At 41.0% G+C, this 12,513-nt stretch overlaps 2 protein-coding genes across 5 annotated transcripts in view; one reads left to right on the forward strand and one right to left on the reverse strand.

Annotated features, from left to right (window-relative positions):
* The first annotated feature begins 1,996 nt into the window (after positions 1–1,996).
* On the forward strand, positions 1,997–6,391 carry isl2a (ISL LIM homeobox 2a). 2 transcript variants are annotated; one of them, XM_084017628.1, is made up of 6 exons: positions 1,997–2,231; positions 2,721–2,910; positions 3,211–3,470; positions 3,944–4,230; positions 5,002–5,169; positions 5,693–6,391. In XM_084017628.1, exons 1-6 carry the CDS (start codon positions 2,174–2,176, stop codon positions 5,807–5,809), a joined length of 1,080 nt encoding a protein of 359 aa, XP_083873754.1. In that variant the 5' UTR covers positions 1,997–2,173; the 3' UTR covers positions 5,810–6,391. The 2 variants fall into 2 exon arrangements, with proteins under 2 accessions (XP_083873754.1, XP_083873753.1); XM_084017627.1 differs by having other exon boundaries at positions 2,110–2,231; positions 2,726–2,910.
* A 1,203-nt stretch (positions 6,392–7,594) lies between these two features.
* scaper (S-phase cyclin A-associated protein in the ER) overlaps positions 7,595–12,513 on the reverse strand; it is a 56,410-nt gene continuing 51,491 nt past the window's right edge. For all 3 annotated transcript variants that reach the window (XM_084017703.1, XM_084017705.1, XM_084017704.1), the window contains 3 exons: positions 9,410–9,601; positions 8,593–8,641; positions 7,595–8,308 (listed from right to left, as the gene is read on the reverse strand). In XM_084017703.1, the coding sequence (XP_083873829.1) occupies positions 8,211–8,308; positions 8,593–8,641; positions 9,410–9,601 (339 nt within the window). In that variant the 3' untranslated portion in view covers positions 7,595–8,210. The remainder of the gene's footprint in view (positions 8,309–8,592; positions 8,642–9,409; positions 9,602–12,513) is intronic.

The following is a 12,513-nucleotide window of genomic DNA, read 5'->3' on the forward strand; positions in this document are numbered from 1 at the left end:
AGATTATCTGATGTCCATAGAGAGTTTATTGCATGAGAATTTGTAATGACACCAGACAACCTCTGGTTCTGAAAAGTGAAGTGAATTTATGTGCCCTAAAGTTGCATTCTCTCCACTGGCCATCAGGGGGCGACTCCTCTGGTTGCAAAAAGCAGTCCAGTTGGATAGAAGTCTATAAAAACTTGATTTATCGCTTGATTTATCATTTCAGTAAACATCAGTAAACATTAAACAACCAAATGGTGGTCTAGGGTAAAATAGACGATAAAGTAGGGAATGCTTTAGGGTTCTGCTGCCGGTGATTGAGGTGATTCTGAGATTAGTTTAACACTTAGCTGCAAAGTTTACTTCAAATTATGGAAGCTAACTTTGTGTTAAATACATCCACCCTTTGCTTGTCCGCGGTCCAAATATGGCCGTTTCTGTTTACTGGTTACAAAAATTCCAAGCTGGTGACAGCCAAAATCCAATCTGTGCTAATCATCAAAATTAACATTTGGCACAATAAAGTTCCAAGTCTCTTGATTAATTTAAACTGTTGATAATCTTTCTACGTTAAATAATGGGTCCAAAGAGGAGCATTTTGAGCTCTCTTCACTTTGATTTCCCCTTATTCTCTCTGGGGAAGTTTTTGCATTTTTTGTGAAAATGGCTGGGCAAATCTCGTAGAAAACATATTTCACACCATCAAGCATTCGTTTTTATGTATTTTTGCATGCATGAATAAGCCAGCCACATAGTAATCACTGTGTGCAACAATGGCTATATTAAGTTAAAAATATAATAAAAAGTTATTCTAAGTTTGACATTTTTGTTAAATTTCTCCCTCAAAGATATGATAAACTAGGAAGACACTTTAAATTCCTCTTTGGAAAGCATATTTTCTTATACGGTTAAAACAACTGGCTTAAATTGGCTTTTAAATTAGTAAAATTAATACAGTACACAAGTTGAGACCCAAAATGATTATATTTTTTTATAAATCAGGTTAAATATATGTAGCATACATATTAATATTTAATATCAAAATCCTAGAATGTTCTGTTTTCGTCTGTCGAATCTAATAAATTGCATTTCACTGCTTTAATAGCTGGCTTAAAGCACTTTGTGTTTTCAGTGGCCTGTGTGACTCTCCCTCCTCTCTTTGGTCTCTTTTACGCTACAGATAATAATAGTTGATTCTTGTACATATGATGGTAAATTAACTGAATTGTCCATTGAGTCCTGCTATGTTACAGAATTATCTTTCAACTATCAATCACATATGAATACGAATTTATGGATAAGTCATAGCTACAAAAGAGAAAAAAAAGATACTAGAATTGAACGTTTATTGAACACTATGGGATCCAAGCTGTCAATATGTTTTGTATCCAGTAGAGGGCTCTCTATAGTAGGGTGCGACTGTTGGTTAACTATCAGTCACTTAAACAGAAGAAAATCAAAGAAAAAATAAAGTTTAAAATATTAAACAATAACCAGATGGACAGAAATAATAATAACAACAACAAAATAAAAATAAAATATAATAACGATGATGATAATAATAATAAAAATTACAATTATTATTATTATACATTTATAGCTGTAACAAAAAATACTAACCAGTGATTTTAAACATTTTACATTTTCAACGCTGTATTTTGTTGGGAAATACAATATGATGGATTTACCAAAAATGAATAAATAAACAAAACTATAAAACACAATATCACAGTAATATTGAATATTGATGAGGATAACCCTACCATAAAAAAATATATATTATAAATATAGAGGGAATGTGATACCAAAAGAAAAAATAACAATAGCCAAGCATCTAAACTCACACTTGATATCTCACATTTACTCCCTTATTGTTGGCTACAGGGAGTTAAGAGGGAAATTGCTTTCACTTAAAGAAAGAGAGGCCGGCAGGAGAAAAAAAATCCCACAGCCAGTCCAAAGAGTCAAAAGAGAAAAAAAGAGCAGGGGTCCAGGAGGATATTTGCATGGCACCCTCTCCCTGGACCACCAGAGGTCCAGGTTTGCAGACGTCACTGGTCGAGGATCTTTGTTTTCTCTCCACCTCTCGGTGAAGGAATACAAGTTCATCATCCAGCCAGGGACGGGACGGTCTCTTCTGCCGCTCCTCTCCCCCATCTATCGGCTTGCACTGGGCTACTCTTCCTGTATGGTGGATATCCTGCTTAATACTTCTTTCTTGGATGATATGGGGGATCATTCCAAAAGTAAGTCGTTCTCCTTCAACTCCTTTATTATTGTGAGCTTATTTGTCCTTTTTAAGGCATACCCGGCGAGAGGCTGGAGTCTCTGAAATGTGCTGATTAATTACTCGATTGATTTCGACATTTGCGGAATAATACCGTAAACTGCAACTAAGGCAAGATCAACTGAGTTGTCCTAAGGAGAGAAAAAAACCACCACATTATTCTTTAATCCTCATAAAAACTTATATTGTAATTTAGGTCGCTCGTGCCTCATGCCGTCGGTTACTTGCTGATATGTTTAGCTCCCGCGCCTCATAATAATAATAATAATAGCCCTATAATAATAATAATAATAATAGCCTAATAATAATAATAATCTTGGAAAACCACGTTTGTGTTGATACGCGCACAACCCTCGGTCTCCCTGAGGTGAAGGGGGGTTTAACGGGGATGTCATGGGGATTAAAAGAGCGCACGGTGTTGCATTAATGCATTCCCCTCCTCACACAGAGAAGTCGGGACTCGCAATGTGTGTGGGCTGTGGGAGTCAGATACACGACCAGTACATCCTGAGAGTCTCCCCGGACCTGGAATGGCACGCAGCCTGCCTCAAGTGTGCAGAGTGCAGCCAGTACCTGGACGAGACCTGCACTTGCTTCGTCCGAGACGGGAAGACTTACTGTAAAAGAGATTATGCAAGGTAGGAGTGTGCAACAGTTTTTAACTCTGCTACGTTTTAAAAGCTGGGTTGTTGAAAAGAAAGTGGTGGATAAGTAAAAAGGGGCTGATATGATGAAATCATATTCTCATAGTGATAATGTTCATTCCAATTCCAATGCAAACTTTGCATGCGTTCAAATGTGTGTTTTCATTGTGTCAGCTCGCAGCTTGGTTGCGCTTCTGTTGACTTGAACACTGAACCGAGAGCAACATCACATTCGTTTCGCATACTTTTAGGGCCACTGCGTGAGACCAATGCAGTCTCCGTGCTCATTTCCAGGTTATTTGGCATCAAATGTGCAAAGTGTAACATGGGCTTCTGCAGCAGCGACCTGGTGATGAGAGCTCGGGACAATGTGTATCACATGGAGTGTTTTCGCTGCTCGGTTTGCAGCCGTCACCTCCTGCCGGGGGACGAGTTCTCTCTGCGGGACGACGAGCTGCTGTGTCGGGCGGATCACGGCTTGCTGGTGGAGCGGGCCTCTGCAGGGAGCCCGCTCAGCCCAGGGAACATCCACACCAGGCCGCTGCACATCTCAGGTACACGCTGCTGTATTATCACTGTGAACGAAATGATCGGCACAGGCCTAAAAGTCTTGAATGCTACAGTCATATTTTAGTATTATTTTAAATATTATTATTAGTAGTAGTAACAACTATTAACATGTTTATAAACACGTTATTTCTTGCAAATGTTTTATTTATATTTTCTAGGCAAAATCTTAACAACAATAATATTATAAGTCAGTATAATCAGTGTGCCTACTAAAATTATTAAATATAATTCACAATTTGTATTGTAACAATATAGGCTACAGTTTATCTGGAAAGGTTTATAAAACTGCACAGCAGCCTTATAATATTTGGTAGGCCGTTTCTATAACTATAATATTTTAAATTTCAGTTAATCCATGCTATTTTTTGCTTTAATTTCTCTATTTAATTTTGCTATAATTTGTCAGACATAAACATATTTATTTTAGGCTTCTAATTTAAATGTACCTTTTTTCCAGAACCGGTTTCGGTCCGACATCCCACCCATCACCGGAATCACGTCCACAAGCAGTCCGAGAAGACCACCCGGATCCGGACTGTGCTGAACGAGAAGCAGCTCCACACCCTGCGGACCTGCTACAACGCCAACCCGCGACCGGACGCTCTGATGAAGGAGCAGCTGGTGGAGATGACCGGCCTGAGCCCCAGGGTGATCCGCGTCTGGTTCCAGAACAAGCGCTGCAAAGACAAGAAGAGGTCCATCCTGATGAAGCAGCTCCAATCACAGCACCACAGCGAGAAAACCGTGAGTTGTGAATTATCTTTTTATGTTAAAAATAAATATAAATAAATAAATAAAGCATTAGTGTTACTACTTTTACCATATTTTCTAATTATCCTCTCGCTGTCACTCACTAGACATATTGACCTGCACAATTTGATTCATTTCTGTTCGTTTTAAATGGAAAACTTAACTAAAGTGTATGTGAGTGATCAGGCAACCAAATAATGATCATGTGTAATGTTAATGCCACACCTTTGATGTATGAAAAATGACTAAATGGCAATACTGGTGGAGAGAAATCCTGGCAGATAATATAACATAATTTAGACTGATAACGGTGAATAAAAATATATTATACAACTCTTAAGAAACAGTAACATCAAAACATCTGCTTCTTGTTTTTTTGTTCATTTTCTTATATTCCAGATTCATCTTATACACATGTAGTATATTTCATGATTCAGAAAATAAATGTCAATTGAATAAGCCGAACTGAATTATTTTTTAATAGAAAAATAATACAATTGTGTAGCAGAGAACATTAAATCTAATGTATCTTCTGACTATTACAGAATTAGCTTCAGGCTATTTTACAGGTTCATATAAATGCAACATGCATTAGTTGGTGATCTGTTGAATCTTTTCATGCACATTTTTCTTCTTTTTGTTGAAGCAGCATTGACTGTTGGTTCTCTTGTCATATCAAACATTCAGATTTGTATTTATCTCTGCGTCTTTTGGCTGAACAGTAGAATATCTTCACGAACTGAGCGTTTTTTGTTCCTCCTGCAGAATCTGCAGGGCCTGACGGGCACGCCTTTGGTGGCAGGTAGTCCGATCCGGCATGACAACACCGTGCAAGGGAATCCCGTGGAGGTGCAAACCTACCAGCCACCGTGGAAAACCCTCAGCGACTTCGCCCTGCAGAGCGACCTGGACCAGCCCGCCTTCCAACAGCTGGTAGGAATCAACCCAATCTATTTCAAATAAATGATTTTAATAGTACAAAAGGGACTGCAGGCTTACATTCACAGAAAGAGAATCGTCCAACTTCAACTGATAAAATTCAGATAGGCGTACAAATTGATGGCCTGTAGTTTTATGATGATTATGGGCTTCGTTTAGTTTAAAAACAACCCTTAGTATTAGAAAATGTCATCCAGTAATATTTGCCACTTTGATTTCCAAAAAGATTCAAGTGCAAACGAGCTGTTTCTGAACCTCGCGAGGCCCCCACGTGGCGTCACTTGATATGCTGATGTGGTCTCGTGAGATTTACAAGACTGATAAAGTGATTTGTTGTCGTATGTTTTAATAGATAGGCCTGATACTTTGAGAAACAAGACCCTCGTCATCAGCACGTTCACATGTTGACATATTTGTAACTGGGGGTGCACGTGAGACAGTGTTGCACCCGCGAGACAATCTGTAAAACAAAACAAAAACGTTTGGTTGACCCGACTCCTTCTGTGTGTTCCGGCAGGTATCTTTCTCTGAGTCGGGCTCTCTGGGCAACTCCTCGGGCAGCGACGTGACCTCTCTGTCGTCTCAGTTACCGGACACGCCGAACAGCATGGTGCCGAGTCCCGTCGACACGTGAACAGGCCTCGAGCTCAGCTGGAGCCCCCCTGAGCGCGCGCCCGCGCCCTCCGCAGGGGACGCGCCGAAACCTCGGAGACAATTCAATGAAAAGAGAAACGAATGAAAAGGGACCAGGGTGGATTAATGCTCGAGGATACGTCCAGGTGCCGAGTGGAGGATTGGAGGTCTGACTTTTAGCTCACTGTCTTGCTCAAGGATACTTCGGCAGGACACCCAGCTTGTTGATGGACATTTTGGGCTTTATGGGACCTTCTATCATGATGTCAATGCCTGAATTGGCTATAACGGTATCGGGATTCAAACACGTATCAGGAACCCAGAATACAAACTGTGTAGATGTGCATGATTTGTTTCAATATCAACTATTGTGTAAAAAAAAAAAAGAAAAGAGAAAAGAAAGAAAAAATATGAAGCCGAGATGCGCACTGTTCGCGTTTTCTCCAGAAAATAAGTTATTATTATTTATTATGAAGACAGACATAGCCGAGTTTATCAATAAAACCATGCTTTTACCTGGTTATTGCATGTAATTTCCATTTGTTCCATAAACTTTCAGAATATTTTTTTTTAAATCAGTCGGCAAAATAAATCACTTTGAAGGTTAATTAAAACATCTGCTGCTTATCATGCTTGACACCGTTTGGAGTGGAGGAGCACCACCGTTTAGACTACAACTCTAATTCTAGCTATATCGCCGACTAGAAATAAAAATAAATAAATGAAAAAATAAAATGACTATTTAGGCCTTTTAAGTATTACATGTTCAGTGGAGATTTTTGGGTGCCCTTCTCTGTCAGTAAGCTTCAGTTCACAGAACCCTGAGGTAGCAGCCTTGAAGCCCTGCTTATATTTAGGCCTGCTCAATTTCCCAGCCAAGTGGATCAGTGACTGATGGCTGACACGATATTATTAAGCATTTGGCCCTTTGTGTCATAGGTCATTGAATCCAACACAATAGGATAAAGGCCTGTTTAATTCATTTTATTTGATTCTTATTTTGAAATTTTGAAATCAAGGCCTAGAAGCCAGGGGCAGGATTTACATAAGGTGTTGTTCTCGCCATCGCGATAAAACGATAGAAGTGGTTTTATTTAGACATGTGTCACAGTGCCACACCGACCTGAAACCCGTGGTTACAAGTCTAGACACAGGACAGGCAGTGGCGGCCGCTTATCTGCATCTGGCATCACCTGCAAAGGATACACTGAATGGACCCAAAACAAAACGCGCAGCCGCGCAGCGCTGAGGGGACTCCCAGCCTGCAGACGCATCCTGGCGTGTCCTGAGTTTATTTTCATTCCAGTAGGAATTCTGAACAGCAAACAGCCGCTGGACAAGAGAGCATGCAGGTCAAGCCGGGAATGACACACTACACCTCAACAATTTGTTGGGGAGGACCGGCTTTTATCCGAGGAGGAAGTGCAGTCATTTAAAATCCAGTCTTTAAGAGACTAAAAGTTACTAAAACCTGTGAGTACAACATCAACAACGCCTTTAAGAAGAAAGTTATTAGGAAAACTACAATATATATATGCGATAAATATGTAATGATAGCCCAGTCTTGTATTTTTTTCTCTTCTGGAGGGTCAGTTTATAATTTCAAGGGTCTAAATATCACACCAGCTTCTACATGTATTTCCTGGAGATTCAACAATGGAATTTATTTTCGACAAGTTGCAAGTCTTGAGGATGTAAACAAAATTTACCACCACGTGTTGATGTTTGTTATATATCAATTTAAATCAGTTTACACTGAATAAAAGTGAAAAACAACACATTACGATAGGTGCTTTTATTTTGAACGATACAGGTAAATAACTCAATAAATTATATTGTAAGTCCACCTCCTACGAGAGAGAGAGAGAGAGAAAAGATGTGAAAAATAGAACTCTTAGTACAAGTTTGCGATCATGGCAGGTGATGTTACTTGTAACTCTGTGTGGACTAGAAATAACATTCTGGCCTTTCACATTCAAAAATGAGACTAATACAATAAATTAACAAAAAACATTAATGAAATTATAAATTACAGTATGAGTAAATATTTCAGGTTCAGATCGTTTTGAAACGGATCCTTTTTCTACCAACAACAGGAACAAAAAACATAAGCAAACTGCTTGTACAGACATTAAATGGAATAGTTGTGCATGTGTTCTAACTGTGATGAACAAACAAAACATTTTGTGCAATTCCTCATGAACATCAATCTCATTTCAAAGAAATCAAAACGGATGCACCAACGTGGGATAAGGCTTCAAAGTCTTCACGTTCGACAGAGTCTCTTGTGCAGACTTTAAATCAGGAAGAAGGAAAAAAAAAATCCCCAAATAACTCCACATCTCGCACTTTTGAAATGTTTATACTGTGCTTATCCATTTTGAGGGCAGTGGGCAACTCCATCACTCTTCCTCCTTCTTGAGAAAAAACTGTAGGGCTGAGTCCCACTGATCTCTTGGGAAGCGGTTGGACAACTGACAGAAATCCAGCAACTGGAAAACTGCACAGACAGAAAAGAACTACTTTGTACCAGGTGTCCAGCAGAAATCCCTTTCAAACTGGCAAACAAATCAACCAACATGTGCAGAGGGAAATTCTTCACAATGAAACATGTCTTAATACTGTTCAAAAAGAATACAGATCAATTGGGGAACATGTCTGGTCTTATAAGGCAACACATTTTTCAAACCATGAAAATAACTATTGAATTTAAATTATGAAATCAATACAATCCATCCCATCAATTTTGGTTATGCTGTAGATACGTTAATCAGGATAACTTACCTGGATGCTTTATTTTGTTTTCTGAATCTTTCTCATTTGGAGCACAGTCCTATGGGAATTAACAAGGAGCATTAGTGCCTTCTGACTATAACAGTATACTGCATGTACGAGTAGTGTTGTGTGTGTGTGTGTGTGTGTGTACGATTTCATCCGTCCCATCTAAGGTGAATTAAATTTTCAGTCCAAAACGATGCATAAAAGATGAAGCAAAATGTAAAAGCTGCTACTACATCCCAACGTGTTTATTATAACGAGCGATAAACAACATCGCCGGATCAAACCGTTTCGCTCCCAGGAATGTTCTTGAGGTTAACTCAACAACGAGGGCGGCAGACACCAATGCGTTATTGCTTTGTTTGAAAGAAATGACAATAGCTTGTCTTTCCTCGAATGGAAGTTAATCGGTGTCTAAACAGTGGTGGTTGCAGAGTGGTGAGGGCTGGTTAGTCAGTGGAAGATGAAGGGGACAAGCTGTTTACTGGGAGTCAAACCAGTGGCAGGTAAATCCACTGTGAAGGAAGCCATTCATCTTTGTAGAAGCCCGCGTGTTACAGATTCACCAGGGCTGAGATGAGCAACTGTTCATCGGCCGAGGCAAAGAGGTTTCCTTCTGATATTAAAGATATAGATTATGTTTGGGTATTTTATGCGGAAGCATGAAACCGTTAAAATAGGTTGTTTTTAAATATATATTCTCTTTATAACCGCTTTATTTTTTAATAGCCCACTCTGAATTGTTCAGTTATGTTACATCTGTGTGGAAAACATATATAAATATGTGCGTACATGTACTGTATTACCATGTCTCTATATTTACCTGAATGAACGTAGCCAGCAGCACGCAGCTCATCTCCTGCTGCAGGATGACCTTGTTTTGAAAGTTGTTGTAGCAGGCCGAGATGAGGGAGGGGAAGAGCACTCTGATGAGACGCGGGTGGCTGAAGTACTGGAAGGGCAGCTGACACAGTTTCTGCAGCACGCTGGGCTGGCGGCCAGACTGCACTATCACCTGGAACACACAGGGAGCAGCGCCAGTCAGTCACTAAGCCGGTCAGTGGCACTGGCTGGTTGTAAATCACCATCGCCGTGTTCCTCCCACATGTAAATCTGCCACTAAAACAACACACAAACAGCCATTAGGAGGAGACGTGGGGGGGCACAGCCTCCCACCACGCAATTATGGGCTATAAAACACAATGATGGGATGTTTTGTTCTTCCTTTGTACCAACAATAGCAATGCTGCTGTAACATAAGAGGGACGTTCGAAGTGACGTCATAATTAGCGGTTAAAACGTCACTTTCATGTTCCGCGTTAAGCACACTGTGCAACACCGGAGCACAGAATCAGTGCGAACGCTTGTTACCGCCCCGCGGGAGTGAAGCACAGGTTGAGAGGGCATGCACAGTGCAACGGGGGAGTGGAGGGGTGGGGTGGCGGGTGAAAGGCAGGGTGAGCGAAACCTCCACCGACAGTGTGGCCAGTACCCCCCACTTTAAGAAATGAGCAATACCATTAATGGTATTTTCACCCCGCCGACATCCTGCTCTTCATCGCAGCTCGTCAATCACACACCATCACATCCGGGCCACCAGTATTAAAACCAAATCACTCCCAGCCTCATTTGATTAGAAAGGGGGACCGCTGCAAAGGAAGGGGTCCTGGCCTAATGCTCTGGTCATCTCCCTTGAGTCTGGGAAGATCATGAGCACCCCTCTGAGAGCCAGGGGGTCAGCATGCTAAATCCTGGCTGCACTACTTTACACTTTCAGACTACGGGACCGGGGGCTCAATGCCAATGGAAACCAGAAGGGCAAGGTGAGGTCCCGAAGTCACGGTGACATAAATTCACAAGATTTACAAGATTTTAAAAATACACTCTCTAATACTCTTCCATTGGCTTCTCCTTTGATAATGCACTCCAAGTTTGAGCAGCAGGATAAACAAAGCAATAATTCATTGCTTTTATCAGTTCAAGGTGAAGCTTCTCAGAGTCGCTCTCTACAGCGGCGTTCAAAGGGAAACAAAACAGCGCCATTTCCTCTGTCCTCTGCTTAAAGGACCCATATGGACAGGTCAGACAATATGAACTTTAACGGCTTACAAATACTTAAAAATGTGCAGAGCACCAAATTTAGCGACCTGAAATGTAAGTGTTTTACAGAGTGCAGTTTTGAAATACAGCATACTCTGGAATACGATACAAAGATGTACACCGTGCCGTGAATGTGTGTGCGTAACAGTGGGAGAACAAAATCCCCACAGTTTCACTGACTCAATAAGTGTTTTTCAAAAAGGAATGTGGGACTCGGACGAATTCATCCAATGACAGAAGGAAAAGAGAAAAAAAAAAGGCAAGCTCTGGCTGTTTTCAAAAGTAGAGCTGCTCATTTTCAGTGCATGTTTTCGCATTTTCATGCTACTTTCCACGTCCTACGTCATCATATTTATCTCGTCTGTTGCAACATTGCACAAAAGACAAACTGGCATGGGGAGGGGGGGGAGGCGTCATAAATCTATGGAGCTGGAAAAAAAAAAAAAAAAAAACATGATTCTGCAAAAGCAAAAAAAAAAATACATTAATTCTTTGGTTTTAATCCAGATATTTATGGTTTAGGTATCATAATTTAACACCATAGCAAGTGTTGGATGTTTGAGCTGGGGCTCTGAGAAGATCCAACCCACAAATCACCCAGCAATCTCATAATCCTCTGCTACGCACAGCTCCATCTTCAGCTGCCTAAACAAATTGTCCGCTCTCAAGTGCCTGACGCAGAAAGACATAAAATAAAACCTGGTGGCAGCGAGAGCATGGATGTTACAAAGAAACCAAGTCCCCTGCCAACTTTCCGTGCCTCTACCAGGTGAAGAGCAACACCAGAGCCCGGAATGGTTTCCAACTGGAGATTATGTCGTAGCGTTGCCTCTCCCAGCTCAGCTGAAGTATCTGCAGCTCAAAGCCTGACATCATAAAACTAACAACAAGCATCTGAACCCATGCATCTGGCCCGCGTATAAGGCAGACCCAGTAAAAACTCAAGTGTCTTGGCTGCTCTGGTCTTTCTTAAGTTCAGAGACCTGGTATTTTCAAACAGTGCTGCGTTTTATGATGCCTCCATTACATAACTTCCCCTTCACTGTCCACAATGACAACAAAGAGTGTGTAAAGTTAATGTTCTGAAACGCAAACAAATTCTTCGGGAAAACCCAGCGTCAAAGCAGAAACCAAAGTTAAAGCAGATTTAAGAATGGAGGGGAAGAAGAAGACGAGGCAGCCATCATCCAGCAGCTGGCAATAAAGCATAAATCTTAAGGAGGCATAATTACCAGGAGGCTGTAACACTGCTGGATACGGCAGAGAAATAATAAACCTCATTATACATGTTTAATGTCACATGACAAGTGACGATCTTGAATATGTGGAGGAATCTCCATTGCTTGTAGCGTCTAGACAAGCCGAACACCTCAGGAGGAAACCGCGTCAGAGCGGGGGGGGGGGCCATATATCCGACACTTGAATCCACAATACAAACCAGATCCATCAGAGTGGAACCGCCTCACTGATAAGACGAGACCAGAACAGCATACACCACAAAACAAAAGCCGGTCCAATAACTGTTCAGTGCCTCTTTACAACATTTACAATGGCTGATTGAGCCGAGCTCAGGACGCTGCGTAAATTACCTCCGGACAATCGGACGCTGGCGACGCAGACATTGACATAGACACTCCAACTTGACTTTTAAGGCGGGTTGCCAGTTGTTTTAAAATCCCATAAAAAAAAAACGTCTGTTTACACAACGAAGCTTAATAACTCTTTATTTATCTCTATGGGCCGACGCTGTCATTTCATGGCAGATCTTTACTGCTGATAATTCTGCTCTGAAACTAACCCGACGACAGTGTTGCAGACAAATGGAAA

This window comes from Eutrigla gurnardus (genome assembly GCF_963514095.1).
Source record: "Eutrigla gurnardus genome assembly, chromosome: 9".
In the NCBI taxonomy this organism is placed as follows: domain Eukaryota; kingdom Metazoa; phylum Chordata; class Actinopteri; order Perciformes; family Triglidae; genus Eutrigla; species Eutrigla gurnardus.